At 37.4% G+C, this 22,883-nt stretch overlaps 1 protein-coding gene across 2 annotated transcripts in view; it reads right to left on the reverse strand.

Moving 5' to 3' along the window:
- The window catches only part of Dpm1 (Dolichyl-phosphate mannosyltransferase subunit 1), a 110,751-nt gene that overhangs the window by 55,626 nt on the left and 32,242 nt on the right, over window positions 1–22,883 (reverse strand). For both annotated transcript variants that reach the window (XM_090381909.1, XM_090381910.1), the window contains exon 4: window positions 10,703–10,728. In XM_090381909.1, the coding sequence (XP_090238035.1) occupies window positions 10,703–10,728 (26 nt within the window). The remainder of the gene's footprint in view (window positions 1–10,702; window positions 10,729–22,883) is intronic.

The raw sequence follows: 22,883 nt of genomic DNA on the forward strand, positions 1-22,883 counted from the left end.
TTCAAAAGGGAGCTTCAAAAATGCTTAGTTCCATATGATGAAATTCACAAAGATTTATCACGCAAAAGCAAACAAACCCAGATAAATGATTTTTTAAAGAGAGTAGAAGATACACAAAATCTAGAACGGTGTATTTTGCCAGTTTTGTTAACGAAAGTGTATTTTTGTTAGCTAATGGAACGTAGCGCCCCTTTTTGTACTTTTTTCTTAGTCCCGTATAACACAGTTTCGCACAACACGACATTTTATAGGAACCTAACTAATAAGAGGGTTACCTGTACAGTAAACCCCCGCTATTCGCGGGGGTTACGTTCCTGAGAAATTCCGCGAATACTGAAAACGCGAATACTGAGTTATGGCGCCCATGGTGATAAAAGGGTTCCGTTCCAAAGTATGAAATATATAACAAAAATTAGTCTAAAATTTTGTCTGTACGTATTATGTGTATTTACCTACATAATATGACTATGTACATAGACAAACGTAGAGAGTACATAGAAAAATACAAGCATAAGGCATCGAAATGAAAATAAGAAACAATTTATTAAATGTAATACTGTACATATGTATTAGACATTTTAAAGAAACCTTTCAAAAACATATCAAGAACATAGGTTGCTGGGCGAAAAATAACTCATAATCGAAGTTTGTTTCTTCATTTTTTTTTATTGAGCTCCTTTTGAATTTCCCCGTAAGGCAAGAGTAATTGTTCTAGGTCTCGTTTAAACTTGATGCTTCTTTCCAAATTAGGATCCGTTTCCACCACCTTTTCTGAAAGTTGTATAGAGAGGCTAAAGATTTCCTTTAATGACTTACTATTTAACTCTGGTCTAACAACGTCGAGATCTTCCTCCTCAGGATCATTTTGGTTTTCATTTGACCTTGTTACTAATTCATCCAACTCTTCTATTGTAATTTCATCTGCATGAGTCTCAATAAGTTCCTGAATGTCTGTTGCATCGATGTTTTCAAAGCCCCCGCCTTCTATTCCCTGTGCGATTTCTACAATATCGGCAACCAGTTTATTGACATTAGGGATTGTTTTAGCAACAACCACTTCTGGCCATAATTTTCGCCAACACGCGTTAATTGTAGATGCACTTATCTCATCAACTGATGTCTTGATGTTGATCAGGCAATCTGCAATGTTATAATTTTTCCAACTTTGGCTTACAGTTAAGTCTGACTCCCTTTCCATTTTTTTCAATTAAGCCAGTAAAAGTTCTCCTAACATAGTAGGACTTAAACGCAGAAATCACACCTTGTTCTAGCTGTTGTAAAAGTGATGTGGTGTTGGGTGGCAAAAACACAATTTCAACGTTTGGGTGGTCAAATTCTAGACTGCTTGAATGTCCTGGCGCGTTATCAATAAGAAGCAGAACTTTGAAAGGCAAAGATTTTGAAGCTAAGTAACTTTCCACCTCTTGCACAAAGCTATCATTAAACCACTCTCTAAAAAGTGTAGTTGTTACCCAGGCTTTTTTATTGGATTTCCAATAAACTGGAAGATGACCTTTATTCTTTTCCTTCAAAGCACGTGGATTCTGCGATTTATACACGAGCATCGGTTTGATCATGTGTCCACTAGCGTTTGCACAAAACAAAAGAGTAAGCCTATCTTTGGAAGCTTTGAATCCAGAAGCAGATTTTTCATTTTGTGTTAAGTATGTTCTGGCTGGCATTCTCTTCCAAAACAACCCAGTTTCGTCTGCATTGAACACCTGTTCGGGAACATATCCTTTGTCCGTAATTAATTTTTTTAGTTCAGTCGGGAAACTTTCTGCAGCCACGAAATCCGCTGATGCAGACTCGCCTACCAGTTTCACATTATGAAGGCCATATCGATTTTTAAATCTTTCAAACCAGCCTTTGCTGGCTAAAAAACTTATCCCGCCAGTGCTATCACCAGTTTCACTAAAGTGTTGATAAAGGTGTTTTGCCTTTTCACGAATGATAAGTGAACTTAACGGAATTTTATTTTGAGTTCGGTCTTCTATCCACAGATTTAAAGCTTTTTCCATTTTTTCTAATTTAACATCACGAGTTACAGAGCAAACTTTTGAAGCAATTAGCGCGTTTTCACGGACACTACGGCGGATTTTTTCTTCCGATTTCTTGATTGATCGTACCGTTGACTCGTTGATTTTATAATGTTTTGCCACTGAGGAGACACTTTCACCATTAGAAATTTTGTCTAACAATTCAGTTTTACTCGCTAATGTCATCACCTTTGATCTTTTCACAATTCCCTTTTTATTCGCGGCCATATTTTTGTAGGATTAGAAAAGAACTTGTCCACAATAAAGTCACTTTCTTTTAACTTTAACACGCTCGAAAAAGTCTGTTTACACCAACACACTGCAAAATGGTAGATTTTTCACTTTTGTAAACGTATCAATTAAAAGCAAGAGATGAAACCTTCTATGACAAGCGCATTACACATACTGAACAAGGATTAGCTTGAAACATCCGCGCTCGCGATTTTGTCACCCCCCACCCATTGAGCGCAGGACACTTCCTTTTTACACCTTTTAAGTTATTTTTACTCATTTTTAGAGAATAAAGCACAATTACAAAATGAGGAGGCACACTTGATACACATAAAGCTGTGAGCGTGTAGCAACTGAATAAACAACACTATAAAGGCAGAGACAACTCTATTAACACCTCACTAGCTCACATTTTACATTTCTGGGGGTTACTACCATAAAACAATAAAAACAATTTCCAGTTGCGTTCCTGCTAGTGGAATCTGTTATAAACTGGTAGTGAACTCTATCTAATTGCATTTGCGATAATACCGATAGCTGGAATTGTGTTGGTTTTTAAGTTATTATGGTGAAATGTGTTTCCCCTTCACTGATATAAAAAAATAAATACATTTTCAGAATCTTCTTCATTCCTATCGTGTTGCGTTCAGTTGGGGTGATTCCGCGTTGAACTGCCATTTCTTGTAAACACAAAGGCGAATCGTGCATAAGCGAATTCGGTTCGTGTTATATAAGATATCGTTCCCCTATTTATAAATCGTGTAAGATCGAATTCGTGTAGTGTAAACACGTGTTATACGACGACTGACTGTACTACTCTGTGGACTGGGCAAAATGATTTTAGCCGCACCCGTGTTTTTTTCATGGCGGAAAATGTTCACGGCGCTTTAAAATTCACATTTTTTTAGGTTTAAATCAGCAACCGCGAATACGCGAAACCGCGAATACAGATACCGCGAATAGCGGGGGTTTACTGTATTTAATTTAACATAAACATCACATACATGCTTTAAATCACATTTATTCCTTAATAAAATATAAATAAGTAGGCATTACTGATGAGAGGAAGGCCCTGATTATGGATCATCAGGGTCGACTGGATCACCTTGTGATGTTTTTGGATCTGTTGGAGACTCATCAGATTTCTTTTTAAAATAAGAAAGGAGGGTTGTTTGCATTGCTTAAAACCTTCTCTCCTGCAGAACATAGTAGTAAAACTGCAACACTGCATTGATTCTTCTTCAACAGAACAGCTGTGTTCCCAGTCAATGTCACCTAACCTCTGCAAGTACCTAACAATCTCAATCAGAATTTCCTGGGATAAGTTTTTATAGACCATAAAACAGGCATTTCTTGTTCCTGCTGCTGCTGCTGTTGTTCCTGAGTCAACTGTACAGCCAAATCTTCCAGTTTCTCATTTGTAAGAAGCTCAGAATGGCTCTCCAACAACTCAGTCACATCATCAGGATCAACGTCATCAAGCCCTACACCTGCAAAATTGATTTCATTTGCAATCTGGGACACTGAATTTAATACATGTTGATATGACATCTTTAAAAGCAGCACCAATGTTGCTGATGCCCTTCAAGATATTATAAGACCTCCAATATATTTTAACAGAAACATTGCACTTGTCCATTTCCCATAACAGCTCCCTAAATGTCTGCCAAAGGTTAAAATTTCTTGAAGTGCTATGATGCCCTGGTCCATTGGTTGTAAAAGGGAGGTGGTGTTTGGTGTCAGATATTCAACCTTTACATCTACAGTCATCCTCATCTCTCCAACCTTTGCTGGATGTTCTGGGGCATTGTCCAACAACAGCAGCACCCTCCTTGGATTTTTGTCACAGTAATGATGTACCGTTGGACAAAAATTATTTGTATACCAGTTAGTGAATACATCTTGTGTCACCCAAACTCTTCTGTTTGAAGTCCAAATGATTGCAAAATTTGCTTTAATGAGTCCCTTCATCACTGTCAGTGTTTCAGGGTAATAGATGAGCAATGCCTTTAGTTTCACAGTTACTGAAACATTTATACCTAGAAGAGTTAAATGGTCCTTGGCAGGTTTAAATCCAGGGGCATGTTTCTCTTCATGGAAGATGAAAGTTCTTGAAGACAACTTCTTCCAATAAAGGGCAATCTCATCCATGAAAACAAGATCAGGTGGATATTCCCCTTCCTCTATGAGCACTTGAAGTGCTCAGAATAGGCCCTTGCTGCTTCTTCAACAGCATTGGCAGTCTCACCTGTTAATTTTATATTGTAAATTAGTGAACCAGCCCTTGATTGCTATGAAAGTTTCATCGCTGCCTTCTTTTTCTTTTATTCCATCAAACAAACTCTTCATTTTATCACAAATAACACTTTTGTGTGAGATAATGTTCCTTTCATTTAACTTGTCAACCCATAATGAGAGTAACTGTTCTTTTTCTAATAGCAGGACCACATGCATATCTATACTCATGCGGTCTGTAATTGAACAGGATTGAACATTGTGGCAGAAAATGAACATGGAGATTTAGATGCAAGCCAATTGCAGTATGCAACATTCTTATCTTGAACAGCTTTAGCACATTTTAACTGGAAAATCACGGTTTAGATAAAGGACAAGATTTTTAAGGTGAAGTGTGGAATAAAGGATTTCATCCCTAGAAGAATAATTTCATTGATGCAATCTGAGCAACCAATGATATCAGAAGATTTAAAACAGTAATCCAACCAAGGAAAAGAAGATTAGAAATCTTGCAGATCATCCCATTTTGCATTTTTGTAATGCCAAACAATGTGAGGCAGTGAAAGTCATGGGAGAAAGGCTCCCCTGGAGAAAAGGCCATCACCAAGTTGTGATCTGAGGCCTAGAGGACTACTCATCTTGACCACGTACTTTGAAGGGTCATTTGTGAGAAAAATATTCAAGAGTGTAGGGCATGTGGTTAGGATCGTCTGGTATTCTGATAGGAAAATGAACAATCTGTGTGAGATCATTAATAATTGCAAAAGCCTCAGTATCTCAACCAACTGGATCCATGCAACTAGAAAACTAAAGACAGCTGGAGTTATGAACATTAAAATAACTAAGTAAAATTATTTCACTATTAAGAAAGTTGGACAAAGAAAGTCAAGTTTTAAAGAAAGGAGTTCCAAGTGATTAGTGGAAATGGGAGAACAATGCAAGCAACAGATGAATTTGACAGAATGGATAGAAAGATTTTAAGCCAGAAAAGTTCGAAAAGAGGAAATTCCAAATTACTGTCTCTGACAGGGAATATCAGAGCAGACATATGCACAAATACCACTTTTGAAGTGAAAGGACTGGTACAGCAAATAATAAACTGAGATAAGCAGTGGTTGAAGCAGCTAATAATTGGGATTCTATCAGAAAAAGTAAGTGAGGCTTGGCAGACAGTAAGTGGAAATGGACATCATTGGGATTGGAAATGGGTCCACGTATATTTGTGAAATGAACAAGAATATTTCTGGGATGTTTAAATTGCCAGTTGATTCAGATACTCCCTGGGTAACTTGTTTGTTTGTTTTGTTCGATTTTAGGAGCATTAGCAACTAAGGCCATATTGCTCCGAGAAATGCGGTGGTCATTCCCTGACCTTTCCGCATCCTCCATATTTGGTGGTGACAGGCTCAAACCTCGGTCTAATCAAGAAGTGTGTGCTATGCACTGCTGCTCCTTCCCACCTGGCTATGCAGGCGCCTCTGGGTAACTTCTGGGAAATTTATATGCCAGTTGATTCAGATACCTCCTAGAGAGTTACCAATGGGTTTGGTCTGGTGGACTACCTTGTGACCAGCCTGCAAATACTGTTTTAGAGCTGTACCTTCAAAATGTATGGGGATCCAATCTTCAATGGAAGATTGGATCTTGCCATGATGCCCATCACAATCTCAAAAGACATCAATCATACTACATTATGGAAGAGATGAGAATTGCTAGAGCTTTGCTTTGGAGACTAAGAGTTATGAATATTAAAATCACTAAGGAAAATTATTTCACTATTAACAAAAAAAAAATGATTTCACTACAAACAAAAAGCATGAGTTATTATTGTGGATTATTGTGTGACACAGAGCGAAACAGAAGACAGAATAAATAATGACAAGTTTAATACTAATTGTAAAACACACATATATTAAATACATACAAAAGCTTTCGGTTATTATGGTAACCTTCATCAGTCAAACTGACAGTTAAGAGTGTGGAACATGAGGGCGTGTGGTGCCAGTTATGTATATGAAACTGCGTGATGCAATATTTAATTGTTTGATGTTGAAGCCTGTGGCTGTGACGTATGTGAATGTTGCCAATGTTTGCCATTCATCAATCCAGAGCGCACAGGCCTCTTTAATCATAAGCATGAGTTTTGCCACTTTAAGCTTCCAATGAGTAAACTGGTATTGCACTGATCGATGAGGATCATCTACCACCTAGTACTACCCGGTAACACAGAGCAATGCCATCACACACACAAAAATCACAAAGAGGCACTGAAACAACTCTGTTAAGTACTGATAGTATAGGCTGCTGGAAGATGTGTAAAAATGGGTGGGGATATGTTTTTGCAGCAGATACTTGGTCCTCTAATCCCAAATGAAGGCCCTCTGTAAATACTAGAGCACATCTGAATATTGTTGCAAATCAGAAACACCAACTATGTTGCATGCTTACCCCTTGATGTTTGCATTGTCAAAATGACAATACAAATGTCAAGTGTACCAAATGTGTGAAAGAGTGGCTTTTAGAACATGAGAAAGAGCTCAAACATCTGCTCTCTCCAGTCCAGTCTCCACATCTCAATCCTGTTGAGAGCCTTCAGGATGAATTGGAATGGCATGTTCATTCAGCAAAATCCTGTCTACATCACTTTAGAAATAGAAGATAGTTTTGTTATAAGAAAGGTCCAATATTCCTAGTGTCTCTTTTCAACACCTTTGTTGATTCCATGGCATGCTGTGTTGGAGATTGATCTGGACCAAAAGCAGTCCAACGTGCTATTAGCTCATAGTACTAATAAAGTGACCAAGCAATACAGGTCAGTTTAAGATTAAATGAAAGTAATACATTTTTATTGTCATAGATATGCATACAGTGAAGTACATATAGGTAAGAAAAGCTCCCTCTGTGACCAGGATCTCTTCAAGGCATCAGCTTCCTGGCATATGGCCAGGAAGCTGATGTTTTGAAGTGCTTGACGCATCAAGATATACAAGATCCTGTCACCTTCCCCCCTAATCTGGTGTTATTAGAGTTAGTATATTTCATATTGCAAAAAATTTGTACATGCTACTACTGATGTAGAAAAATTAAAACAATAATGGAAACTGACATGAATATCATGGGCTATTTAGTACAATATCCATTCTCAGTTGCCTAGGAAAATTCAATAACTTAGACAATGAGTCTGTCAAGATCCGTATAATTCACAGAATACAAAGTACATCAGATATGCAATACATTAATATCCCACTAGCCTTCAATGTAAGAGTCCAGAGAAAGAATGGCTGTGATATGATGTGTGTTATCTTCGGAGCTACTATATGTAATCAGTTTGACATCATCTGCATAGCAAACTATACCATGCCTCCCATGAACCAAAGGAACATGGAAAGCAGTAAATAACAGGTATGACAACACTTCACCTTGGGGACACCTGTTCTTACATGGCAGGTGGTCTGTTTTCTGAAATTTAAAAGGAGCATCCATATGAATAGTATATTTGGTGAGAATGAGAACATATTCACAGAAATTTGGAAATGCCTCTGACAGAGTGCTGATATGTCAAGAGAATCAAAAGTGTATTTGAGGTCAAGGTAGATGATGGCAATTTCAGCATTATCTTGGACTGCACTAAGCTGAATGCATTGTAGTTGTAACTGGGAGGGGGCCAGTCAAAGTAGAATGATTTAATACCACACAGTGGATTTGTGGAGGCCATCTGGTAGAAGCTGCTTTGTCAGAATAGGTAGTAGAGAGTTCTCTAGTACCTTCAGCAGGTTTGAAACAAATGAAACGGACCTGTAGTGACAGACTTGCAATGGAGGTTTCACTAACAGACAATACATTTAATGCAATCTGATACTCCAATCATATACAAGTTGATAAACACTACAGCTGATACTACAAACAAAAAGCATGCTGCATCCAGCAATCTTAATAACTGATACAAAAACTGATTTTTTTTAAACACTAAAAATTTATATAATGCAAGGTTATGGTGCATATTAATGGGATCTGGTCGAACTTAGGATTTGGATTCCTAGAATGCAGAGGAAGGACAAAAAAAAAAGGCATGCTGGAGAGTTCAAATGATTCTCCATGGGTTAGAATGACCCATTACCCTTCAAAACTGGTTTTAGAGACTAAAAGAGTCCATTACCTTACGTAACAGTTGGGATATCAATCATGTATTTACAATGAAAGTGAGACAACAAGAAGTAACCTCAATGTGCTTACACTATGCTGCTTATGGCATCACAACAATACATAATCTATTTAATAAGTGGAGAAATTAATGAACTAAGGGTTTTTTAAAAAGATGGTGAATACAGTTATTAAATTAAAGACCAAGCTTGAAATGAGATCAGAATCACTTCCATACTCTATTCATCATATATTTATATGATTACTTTGTTTAAAATTAAAATAAATGTAAAAGTCAAACATAACTTAACCACCCATCACCCCTTGTAAAATAAACTGCATCTAGTGCTGACCCTGAGTTCATTCTTATGATGGCATGACTATACTTATTTATGATAATGGCTCTTATCCCAACAGTAAGCTACATTCATTTTATATACACAGCACTTGTGGAAAGTGTATCATCTAGGTAAACAAAATTCCACAGGAATTTTGTTTACCTAGATGATACACTTTCCACATCTTTTGTTTACCTAGATGATACACTTTCCACATCTTTTGTTTACCTAGATGATACACCTTCCATCTGAGTAAACAAAATTCCACAGGAATTTTGTTTACTCAGATGGAAGTCACTGTCTGACTTCCACCCTTTTATTCTCTAGAATTTTGTTCTCGGGTAATGGCAGTGGTGATTTTTTGCAAATGCTGGATAATTAATAATGGAATGGATTACATGTGAGGATTACTTATGCAGGAGAAAAACACAAAATTACAAAACAAAATGAAAATTAGTTAACATACGTATGAAATATTCAAATGCTACAGAGAAGTTCCAAGGAAGCTTGGCACTTTAAAGTGCAGTGCCACTTAAAGTTTGTATAAGGAAAGGATTTTCATCAAGCCAAACTGTCATGAAATATGAGAGTTTGTGAAAACTTTTTTTTGTATCATTTTAAGGCAAACAATTACACAGTTAACTTTTAATCAGAAATCAGTGATTTTATAAAATATGGTTTCAATTCATATTATCCAAATAATATGAATATTATATACAGTAAACTCTTGCTAATCCAGTTACAGTTAATCCAGATGTTGGATAATCTGGATAAAAATATAAAATTCTGTTCACAGTTGAGTACTTTGAAAGACACATGGGATTTAGGAAGGCAGATGAGTAACTCTCATTGACTGTGCAGAGACAGAGAGATGGAACATACATTACAGTGTCTTGCATGTTGTCCAATATCATTGTTGACTCTGAGTCAGACAAATGCTATTGCTTATACCGCTTCATTTGCACACTTCTTTATACATATATATGTACATAAGTTAACATATTTTATATAATTATGGGTTCTAAAGAATTAAAAAGTGAAATAAAAAGAAAACACTTTAACTATCATTAACTTTAAAATGGTGTTCCTGGAAAAAAAAATTGCTGAAGAATTTAGTATTGGTCAACAAAGCTATGTCAGATATTAAAAAACAAAAAGAATCTATAAAGACATTTCCTTTAAAATTCAACATGGGGAGTGATAAAGGAAGTGTATTAGAGAGACATTAAAAAAGCCAACAGAAGTGTTGCTGGAAGAAAATGTATTTAAGTGGTATTCACAGCAACGACCAAGTTGCGTTGGTGTTGTGTGTTGGTCTGATAAATGTATAAAAAGACAAAAGACAATTAACAACATAAAAACTATTGTCTTTTTATAGTTTTTAAATAAAGGCTCTACAGTGATTTTGTTTTATTTAATTTCATCAGCACTACCTATATAATTAAATTTTCCATTTATTTATGTTATAAGTTTTTTTTTTTTTGCCATTTAGAGCTATCTTTGGCTTCACTAATCCCGATTCTCGTGCAATCCGGATGATCTCTCTCCCCAATTACTCTAGATTAGTAAGGGTTTACTGTATATATGTATATATATATTTTATTTTTGAATAATATGAATATACTATATATATTCATATTATCCAAAAAGAATAGCTAAAATAATAATTTATTATATATATATAATATGATCAGGTTAAGTAATAAAGCAAAAACTTACTTAATAAACTCAGAGATGAACTTTGGCTGAAAAAAAAAAAAAAAGCAGAACATTAAGTTTAATGCACAGAAAAATGTACCAAAGAAAGCTAGTCTATTTTGAAATAAAAATTAAATAAAGGTATCCCTCAAATGTGTATTTATACAGTGTTTGAGAATAAAGTTTCACAAATTCAGTGCATATACAAGGAGGAGGAGGTTAAGCAATCAGCCTACAGTTTGATGTCCTCACCCATTTTTAGGTAATCATACAGCGAGCATATGAGAAATAATCATCCAAATAAAACCAAATACTAACAGCCAACTTTAACATATACATTTTGCAAGGGATAAAATTTGATACCAATATATAAATACCACTGTTACACTTCAACTTTCCATACTAATATTAAACCATTCAGCTATTTCTGATATACTTCAACAAAAGCATATTTTATGCCTAGTTATATTTTAAAAATATTTATACATCTTACATTTCATTAAAATACCTTAACTGTGCATTAAATTGTTTTAAATATGGCATCCCCCACGTCTCCCTTAATGTCTTAAATGTACCATTTGTACCTCAAATTTTGATCCTCTCGGTATTACTGGCATGGACAGCATTAATCTTGATGACAACACTGAAACTACTGAGGCTTTACAGGCTTTACACTTGATAGGCTTTGGTTATCTCCAAAAACATGAACTGTAATCTGGAATGCTGTGAAGACACACACACAAACCACTACCACCACCAAAGGTGCTGGATGACACAGGAGGCAACTAAAATTCTCAGTATATGGCATAGGCATGTTTCCCTGCATCATACCACTGCATTATCTTATGACAATTTATGTTGTGTGTATTGTACACTGAGTGGACAGAAATAATGGGATACCTACTTAGTAACAGGTAGGTCCACCTTTCGCTTGGATAAGGGCAGTCACATGGCAAGGCATTGAGTCCACTAGTTCACAAATTTCCACCCATGCTTGCTTGCTGCACCGCTGTCCATAATTCCATCACATTCCTGGGTGGAGGATCCAAAGCTCAAATGGACCTTTCCACAGCATCCCAAAGATGCTTCACAGGGTTCATGTCCATTGAACATGGAGGCCATTCCTTGGTGGTAAAATCTGCGGAATGCTCTTCAAACCATGTTCTAATCATCACGGCTCTGTGGGGAAGAATATTGTCCTGCTGGAAGAGTCCATTGCCCTGTGGGTGTACGATGACCATGAAGCAATGCAGACAGTCTGCAAGAAAGGACACAACCTGGACCATTCAGAGATATGTATAGATGTACCAGAGGTCCCAATGTGTGCCAGTTGAACACACCACAGACCACTAATGACTGTCCACCCACCTGAACAGTTCCTTGTTGACATGACAGGTGCATAGCTTCGTGCTATTTCGCACGAAGCTATGCACCATGCCAGATACGCACCCTTCCGTCTGCTCAAAATAACTAGAAATGGGACTCATTGGACCAGGCAACCCATCTCCAATCCAGTTATGATGTTCTTTCACCTTGAAGCATAGAGTCCTGTGTCTTTGTGTTAGCAATGGTGGAGACGTTTCTGGCACTTCCCTCGTTGAAGTCGGTGGTGATTTGAGCCACTGCCGCTCTCCGGTTTGCTGAAACAATGCAAGACAGACGTCGACAGCCACATTCATCCACCACCTTTCTCTGCCCACAGTGCTGTCCATAACAAGATGTTATTCCAGAAATGACATATTCCCAATACACTCTTGATACTGTCGAATGGGAATAGTGCAATTTCTGTACCACCTCCATGATAGAGTAACCCATGCATCGAGCATCCACTATCATCCCTCTCGGTTAACTCACAACATTTATCCATAAAGATATCGAATTATGTCTACATGAATGCAGTGATACAGTGTACCTATATACCTGCCAAGATGTGGGTTCGTTCACTAGCGAGAGGGGTGAATGTCGCGTTGTCCAGGAACTAGATATCCCATGATGACAATATCTGCTCAATTTCCCAATATTCCTTAAGTCGTTTAAATAAATCTCTCCATTTTTTTAGCTACAGTTAGCAAGAAGACAGGAATCCAAAAGCTCTGTCTGAACCCCCACTTAATTCATATACGAGGGTAATTCAAAAAATAAGTTACACTTGACCATTGTAGCCCAAGAGACATTTATTGAGGTACGTAACATTATGCAATAGAAAGCACATACCTTGCACTACTTTTCCACATAGTCACCGAGTTGATGTAAACACTTCTTGGAACGTGTGACTAAACATTCAATTCCTGATGACAGAAATCCACTCCTTGGTCATTCAGCCACCATCAAACTGCTGTTCGCACCTGCTCATCATTTGCAAATCGTTGTCCCCCTAGATGTTCTTGCAGCTTGATGAAGATGTGATAATCACACGGTGAAAGATCAGGACTGCACGGCGGATGTTGCCATACCTCCCATCCAAAAATTTGGAGCAAGTGTCGTGTTGTGCATACACTGTGGCATGGCGTTGTCCTGAATGAGAACAACACCTTCTTAACTTTCCAGGTCTCTTGTTTTTCATGGCTGTTTGCAAAAACCATAATGTTTGGCAGTATGAAACAGCATTAATTGTTGTGCCTTTTGCCATATACTCCGTGTAAACAACTCCTTCACAGTCGAAAAACACAGTGGCCATGACCTTTCCTGCTGATGGTGCAACTTTGAATTTCTTCCACATAGGTGACGTTGTGTTTCTCCATTCCATAGATACTCTCTTCATTTCTGGGATGAAATGGTGCATCTATGTTTCATTGCCAGTGATGATGCGGCATAAGAAGTCATGGCCTTCCACAGAATAGCACTGAAGGAAGGATAGAGAAGACAAAAAACGTTGACCTTGGTGTTTGTCTGTCACTCAACCTATCGTGCACACAATCTGCAATAGTCACAAGATGTTCACGGACAATGGAATGAACACTGCCTATCGAAATATCCAACTCCTTTGCCATTTCTGCGACTGCCAGTCTTCAATTATTGCGAATCATTTCATCAACCTGCATCACGTTGTCTGCAGTGGTCGACGTTGATGGCCTTCCTTTTCGATCAGCATCCGTCAATTCTGTGCGACCACTTTCAAACTGCTGGCACCACTTCACTATGGCTGAACACGACACTGCATTTTCCCCATACACTGCCGTTATTTGACGATGAATCTCGGAACAATTCAGACGTTTCGCCAGCAAAAATCGTACTGTTCCATGTATCTCGAACTTGGAGTAACATTCTAGCTGATGTGCCATTATGAACGCTTGCTCCTATACAACTGTTACAACTATGTCGACAAAACTCGCCTATCAGAGGGTGCAAGATATGAACTCCATTCTACACAGATGTCACATTTGTTGTGCAATTATGCCAAGAGATGGCGGCAGGCATAACTTATTTTTTGAATACCCCTCGTAGTATCTCAATTGGTTTTTAGTGGAATAACAATCCACCGAGAGATGAGTAAGTGTTCATAATTTTTAATTATTTTTACACTCCTTGCATTAAACCAAACAGAATAAGAGACTTTTTATAAAGTTAATTTAGTAAATTTATAATGTTAATTTAATTTAATAAATTTAAATTAAATTAATTTAAGTTAATTAACATTAAACTATGCAGCAAAGAAGTTTTTTTATATTTGATAGTTTCTTAAATGTATTTTGTGCTGAATCCAACAGTCATTAGTTTTTCACTAGTGTCAATATTTTGACAGCAGTTGAAGGTTTTATACTTTTGCAAAGTTTATATATATTATTATATAAATCCATGCCATTTTTTTTCCAGTTTGATATGGATACTAAATGAAGGTGAATTATATCTGCACTTCTTAGCCATTGCTGTGCCACTGTTGGGCAACAGCTTCTCCCAAAATCTTCCATATTTTTCTGTCTCACGCCGTGGTTGGCCAGTTTCCTCCTGCAAACTCCAACTCATTGTACCATTTCTTCTTTTGTCAATCTCTGTCTCTATGTCCTTCCAGTGGTAGTCATTCAGTTGCAGCTTTACTCCATCTATTATCTTATTTTCTCATAACATGACCTGCCCATTTCCACTTTAGATGTTTTGTTTCCATTATAACGCCCTTTATACCAGTTCTTTTACGTCATTCCTCATTCTTAACTCTGTCTTTACATGACAGACACAATATACTTCTTTCCATTGCTCTTTGTCCTACTTGTAATTTTCTTTCTTGCATCATGGTAAGGGTTTATGATTTGTGCTCCATGAGTACAGGATTTATGCATGTATTTAAGAGCTTTCTTTTTAGGCTAACAGGCAATTCTCCTTTCATATAGTCCCAAGCATCCACTTGTTCTGCTGAAAATGCAAATATTATGAGTCCAAAACAGGTGAAACAATTGCAGGTATTCTTTGATCAATTTGCTGGACAAAAATTCAATCACATTATGAAAAACGATCCATAAAAACTTCTCACATTGTTGACAGGATTCAAGCTCAAGCGCCTTTGTCACCCAGTGTGGGTGAACAGTGATTATAACCACTGCACTAGATGTGGGGGCTTATTAAACAGGATAAATAGGATTACACCTGAGAAGCAGCCTGATCAAGTCAAGTGCCACCATTTCCATAATCAGTTATAATGGAATGACTTAGTGAAGGAATTGGGTCTAACCAAATCCAATGTGGAGCTCCAGACATCTTGTTTAACCCTGCAGTGGTAATGAACTTAATGAAACTTAAGGCAACTAAAATGTTTTACAGTGATCCTCACAACACGCAGTAGCCTGTCAACTGCCTACACCAGAGATCCCCTCTGGTGTAGGCAGTTGACAGGCTACTGCGTGTTGTGAGGACGGCAAGCATAGCAAATGCTGATCCATGCCATGAATACAGATAATAAAATTTATCTTTGTTTCATGGGGGAAAAAATTATCCTTTACTATCTGGGGTGAAAATAAGAAATAAATACAAATGTATTCTTTCCACTAATGTGGACAGTATGTTTTCCAACAATAAAACAATATGTGCTCATCATTCCCACTTAGTAATCCTGCTGTGGGGGGGGGGGGGGGAGAGGGACTTAAAATATGAAAATTAACCCACACACGCCAAAACAAAACTCCTCACAATAAAAATACTTGTTTAGGTTAGAGGTCATCACACATTCACATTAAATTTCAAAAAAACTAGGCAAATTTTATTTTGGGCTATGTAAGCATAAAAAAGATGATATCCGAACATCTGCATTATATCACAGTTGCGCTGCATGTACTAATACATATTGAAACACTTCACGTTCGCTGTTAAAAGTACTGCTATTTGAGAGGGCAAAATTTTGAACCCCACTCCCTCCCATATTGAGGTTCTAGTATGTTTTAATTATACTTTTCTTAATTAGGTTCTAATATCTTTTATTATATACTTTTTAACACTTACTTTTAGAATTTTATATGTACTTTTTTTTATTTTGTAAATAAACTATTTTCATTTCTGCTGTTTAGTTGGCTGATTTGATTATTGTGGTATAAAAATTTGTATTTACTAACACTTTTTACATAAAATAAATCCTATAATATAATATATATTCATATTATATATTATAATATACCGTATTTCCCCATATATAAGATGCACCTTAATTTTGGGGCCTGAAATTTGAAAAAAAATGTATTACATAAAGTTATTGAATTCAAGTTTTATTCATCATAAAATTCATACAACTCCTCATCACTGTCAAAACTCCCATCCATTAGCTTGTCCTCATCTGTGTCTGATGATGAATCACTGTCTTCATATATTGCCTCATCCTCAGTTCCATCTATGGCATTTGAAATGCCACATTTCTTAAATGACTTGACAACGATCTCAATCTTATCCCAGGATCTTTTCACCCAGGTACAAACTTCTCCTATAGTTGGTTTCTTCACTCTTCCTGCTGGTGTCAAATTGTCCCAGAAGACTTCATTCATTGGTTCCATTCATCTAATGGAACAGCTTTGAAGGGTTTGTTAATGCTGACATAAAGTGGTTGGAGCTGGGATGTCAAGCCTCCAGGTATGACGGCAAGTTTTGTTTTTTGCTCTGCAGCAATCTTTTTTGTGTTTTTTGTTATGTGTGCCCTGAACTGATCAAGCACCAATATGGCAGGTTTGCATAAGAGCCCACCTAGTCTCCTGCTCCAAACTTTCTCAAACCAGATCTTCATCCCATCCTAATCCATCCAACCCTTGTCATGAACATGGACAATCACTCCTTGAGGAATGTCTTCTTTTGGCATTGTTTTGCGTTTGAAAATCAGCATAGGAGGCAGCTTGGTTCCATTGGCACAACAAGCTAGAACAACTGTATAATGGCTCTTTCATGTCCACTTGTCTTCACAGTTACAGTTTTCACCCCCTTCTTATCAATAGTTCTGTTACTTGGGACATAAAATTGAAGGGGGACTTCGTCCATATTTGCAATCTGTCCCAACTCAAACTGATATGTCTTCCAACATTGAAGGACAAAACGATGAAATTCAAGGACCTTCTGCTCATAGCTTTCAGGCATCTTTTGGGCAAGTCTGGTGCGTGTACGCATGCTTAGTCCATTCCGTTTCATGAACCTGAAGCAACAATTGTGTCCTCCTTTGAAATCAGTAACTTCTTTTTCATCAGCAATTCTTCTTGCCTCATGCTGAAACATCTTTGTGGACACAGGAATTCCAATTGCCCTTTGCTCTTCAATCCATATCTTCAATTCCCTCTCTAAATCAGGCCATTTTGCTGACTTGCCTCTCATGGCCTTCTTCTGCCATGGCATTTTCAGTAGGGTTTCTTCTTCCTGTAGCCAGTCTCGGATTGTTTTCTCAGTTGGAGGAGGACCAAACTTACGTTCAGCAGCACGATTTCCATTCACTTTTAACTTGAATTCAGCACTGTACGAAAATCTTTTCTGAGCCATTTCTGGGCAGAACGTGGCAAAACGTAACCTAATATACTAGTAACAAGTGCGAAACAATGAACGCAAAGACAACAAGCGCGAAAAAGCAGGAAATGAAAGTAAAAAAATCTATAACCACTGTATAAGACGCACCCAGTTTTTATAACCCAAATTTTTCGAAAAAGGGTGCGTCTTATACATGTATGAAATACGGAAATACAGTATATTTTTGTTTTAAGTGTTTATTGGTGATGTTGATGGCGGTATATCAGACTTTATTAGTATTAGCAGAGGCATATAAGGTAAGAAAGCAAGCTTATACAGCATCAGCCAACAAAAAAAAAAAAAAAAACCCTTCCCATTTCACCCATCCTTCATTACCTCTAATTATGAAATTAAATTTTTTAAAAAAATTACTATTTTGACTATAATATTTAATGTATGGGTTTGCATATGATGCAGGGGTTGGTGGAGTGTTTGATGACAAAAATCAGGGCATATTGCTGAGAGGTGGCAATTGAGGTTTAATACTGGTGAATGTAAGGTGCTGGCTTAGGATGGGTGGTACAACACTCATGGTGATGGAGAATGAGGGGGTGAGGAACTTTTTTTTTTTTTTTTAGGAGCATTAGCAACTAAGGCCATATTGCTCCGGGGATATGTGGTGGTCATTCCCTGACCTTTCCGCATCCTCCTCCTCCGTATTTATTGGGGGGGGGGAACCTGGGTGTAATTGTACAGTCTGGTGTGGGGATTGTCTGGGAGATGTGGGCGGGTTTCTAGAAGGGCTCACGTGGTTCTGTCAGTAGCGTATGGGTACTTTGCCAGCAGGAACGAGGAGGTTATTGTCCCAATGTATAGGACAATGGTTAGGACACATCTTGAGGCATACAGGTCTGCAAGTCTCATTTTGGAAAATGATGTGGGGCCTTTGAAGTGGGTGCAGGGAAGAGCAATTGGATTCGTCAAGAACACAAAGGGGTACCTTACCACAAAAGGCTTTGGTTCTGCAGGTTACAGCACTTGGAAACTAGGTACTTGCGAGTAGACATGATTGAGTCATTTAAGGCTTTAAAAGGATTGAGTAAACTTAAGGATGACATTATTCTAACTCTTTCTCAGACAATGCATACAAGGGGGACATAAACTGAAAAAGGATGGATGCAGGATAAATGTGTAAATATTTTGCACATCTATCCTGCAGTGCAGATGGGTTGCTAGAACAGCAGATAAAATTTTGCTTTCGGCCAAAGAGTAATTGATTGTTAGAAGAAATTACCATCCAGTGTTGTGAAAAGGGTAGAATAAATTTAAGAAAGAATTAGACATATTAGAGGGTATGAACAGATTAGAGGGGATTAGACAGATTATAGGGGATGATTTATTAGATTAGACAAGCAGATGAGGTAGGTGATTTTTATATATTTTTTTTTTTTTGTTTTTGGCTGATGATGCTATATAAGCTTGTTTCCTTGCATCATTTGCTAGTACTACTAGTACTATAAAATATATATATATATAATATTAATATATATAATTATAAGATTTTTATTAATTATTTCACATGTGTCATAACTTCCATTGCCAAGGACCTGAAATCCTGAAATTCCCAAAATACAGAAAGCCTCTGCTCCAAGCTTTCTGGATAAGGAGTCATCATTCTGCTATTTCACAGGTCAATGTATCAAGCCTAGCCACCATGCCCTGTCCATATACTTTTCTCCGTCATTGATTTCACTCCAGTTTCCTCCTCTCTTAATGACATCTGTCTTTATCATGTCCTGCCACCTCATTCTTGGTCTTTTGTCCCTTAATTGTAAATCAAACATTCCTCTTGGCAAACGCCTTTTGTTCATCCTCTTGACATGTCCAAACCATTTCAAACGGGACCTTTCAATCCTGTTCTGGAGTTTTTCAGCCTGAATTCTCTCCCTCATTATGCCATTCATGATTTTGTTGCGTCTTGTCTTTCTGGCTATGTAAATATGAATGGAAAGCAGTCTGAATGCTTTCCATTCTGATTCCACGCTGTTCACCATCATTTAGATACAACTTTCCTGAACTCTGCTCTGAACATTGCCCCTTTTTCCTCTTCTTTCAACTCCTCACAAATCTCATTTCTGCCCCCTGCCTTCTGCTTTCATCCTCTTTCCTCATAGTCCAGTTTCAGATGCATACATCTTACTATGTAGTCTATATAGGTCTGGTATATAGCCTTCTTACACTTCAGTGGTATGTTCTTGTTCCAGATCAGATCTCTTATCTGCTATTGAAATTCCTGCCTGCCTGCTTGTATCCTTCTATTTATTTCTTTGTCTATCATTTCAGTTTTTGTGATGGTGCTTCCTAGATACTTAATGTTAACCATTTTTAGCTCTTTCCCTACCATTGTAATGTATCCATCAGACTCACCACTCCTCTTTAGAACCATTACTTCACTCTTCTCCTGATTGAAAACCAATCCAAATTCATTGGCTAGCCCACATATCAACTTGCCATTGCACTTGTTCCTTGCTATTTTTCCCCATATATAGAGGTCATCTTCAAAGAGCATGACTTTCATCTGGTCTTGTCCAAGTTGTTCCGCCACTCTACATTTGGGCACTTCATTCATAACAGCTATGAACAGTAGTGGTGACAAGATACCTCCTTGCCTCAAACCTGATGTCATTTTGAAGCTCTCCATCAACCCCATCACTGTTCTTACTTTGCTCACTGTGTGGTGTACATATTCTCAATTCTCTCCACAAGATGTTCCTCTATCCCCAAGTTTTTCAAAACCACCCACACTTTCTCTCTTGACGGCATAAAACACTTTCTTTATGTCCAAAAATGCCATCCATATTGTGTTCATAACATTTTTCCATCAGTTGCCTGATGCAGAAAATTATATCTGTGATCACTACCCAGGGAGACACTCAGAATAACCTTAACACCCACTAATCTTCCTGTTGACCGTCCCAACCGTATCTTGTCACTTTGTGACTCTTTCTCTTCTTGAATCAGGTGTTTCCTGTGACCAAGCTGTTCCATAAACAGAAATCCAACAGCCCATCACCATCATCATTCCTAGGTCCCCAACCATGTGGACCCATAATGTATTCTAGTCCTTGTCTCTCCACTCTGACTTTTGCATTCAGGCAACCCATGATAACTGTATCTCCGCCTGTGCTGTTCTCTTCAAGCTTGTCCTCAAACTCCAGCTTCTCCATTTCTTTACAACCGGTTTGTGGTGTATAGCATTGTACTATCTTCAATGTTTCACCATCATTTATTTGCAGTTTAATTGACATGAGTCTGTTGTTGATATTATTCACCTCCAATAGCCTTTCCTTAATCCTGTGATCTATAATGATGGCTACACCCTTCCTTGCTACATCACCCCCAAACCAATATAGGTAGCAGCCTCCCCATAGCTTTCTACACCCATTTCCGTTCCATTTTGATTTACTTAATCCACGTATGTTTATTTTTCTGTCCTTTAATATGTCCACACACTGCTCAATTTTTCCTGACAATGTCATAATATTAAGTTTGTTGTTATTTGGTTTTTAGGAGCATTAGCAACTAAGACCATATTGCTCCGGGGATATGCGGTGGTCATTCCCTGACCTTTCCGCATCCTCTGTATTTGGTGGTCACGGGCTCAAACCCCGGTCTAATCAAGAAGCATGTGCTATGCACTACTGCTCCTGCCCACCTGGCTACGGAGGCGCCTATAATATTAAGTGTGGCTAGTTTAATATATGACATCATCAGGCTTGTGGCCGTCACAGATACCAACAATAAGATCAGGTGTGTCACGTTCAGGCTAATTACTTTTGAGGCTTTTTTTTCTGTTGAAGATAACAAATTTAAGCTGCCAATCTGCCAAACCTGTCGCAACCATATAAATGTGGTAGCTCTTATTCAATGGTGAAGCTTCCTCATAAAGTCACATTTTTATCCATGTACATGTACAGGAACTCCCTGACTTACGTAAAGGTTGCATTCTGTGGAACGCTGCGTAAGTCGGAATTTCCCCCATGCTTGTGCAGCACTCGCAACTGTGCTCACTAAATTGATTGAATCAAAAAAGAAATGTTCGACGAAAATTTTGTCCTGCTTCGTACTTCTTAATCATTTTCATCTTCATTTCTAAATCAATTTTGTTTTGTTTCCTGGCACTGCCAGCACTTTCACTTTCTGTTGGTCGCGTTCCCTTCATCATTGTAATACAGAAATAGGAATGAAGAGAAGTTTCTGAAAATTTGTTTTTTCTATGATTGAAGATTTCAGCGAATGGGAACATATTTCACCATAATAGCATAAAAACCACACAATTGCTGTTATCAGTATTATCGTAAATGCAATAAGATCGAGTTTACTACCCATTTATAATTAGATGCACTAACAGAAAAGCCCAATAAACTGGAAAGTGCAAATTGTCTTTGTTATTTTATGGTCGTGACCTCCAGAAATGTTTTTTAGAAAAATATCAGAAAGGCATTCAAAATTGATTCTTATGGGATCATATGATAACAATGAAAGTGTAGTGCAATTTACATTATAAATATGACCTTTTAGAGAGATAAATAGCTTAGTTATATAGCAAAATTTTCAATTTCCAAGGACTTGGAACGAATTACAAAAAAAAAAAAAAAAAAACAATGTGTCATTACGATATTTTCACACGATATTTATTCCTACGGGATGCAAAATACAGTTCCATGATTTTTTTTAAGTTTGCACCGGCTGGCAAAAAATTACATAAAGTCGAATTTCCGTAAGTCAGGCAGTTCCTGTATATTCTAAATCAAGAACTTTAGCTTGTATGTCTCGATATTCCCTATCTCCTTCCTCCTAAATTCAAATAACCCTTCTGCTATTATGTATTGTAGAGATGGAAATTAATAAACAATTTTATGCAATTTGCTAGTCACCAATTAACAAGCAGGTGGCACTGCTGTAGTTTTTTTTATCTCATGAAGGAGAAGTCCAAATGGCTAACTTAATAGAATTACCATGACTTTGACATTTATAAAAATTAATAACTCAGCAACAAATGAATATTTTTAACTACAAATTGGTATCCTGAAAACCTCTACAAAAAAGCTATCAAGTAGCACCACTGTTCTGTTAAGAAGTTCCAGTGACTGATCATAGTTCTTTAAAAATTTACTGACCTTGAAAATTCCTGTTTTTCTATATTCAAGGATAGTAAGAGTATAAGGTAACCATTTTGAAAAACGTTCACAGTCAGAAAATGAAACCACCCTTTGGTTCCAAATCTTAGCCTCTCACTCACCAA

This window comes from Mastigoproctus giganteus, chromosome 9 (genome assembly GCF_048544385.1).
Source record: "Mastigoproctus giganteus isolate SK-2022 chromosome 9, ASM4854438v1, whole genome shotgun sequence".
In the NCBI taxonomy this organism is placed as follows: domain Eukaryota; kingdom Metazoa; phylum Arthropoda; class Arachnida; order Uropygi; family Thelyphonidae; genus Mastigoproctus; species Mastigoproctus giganteus.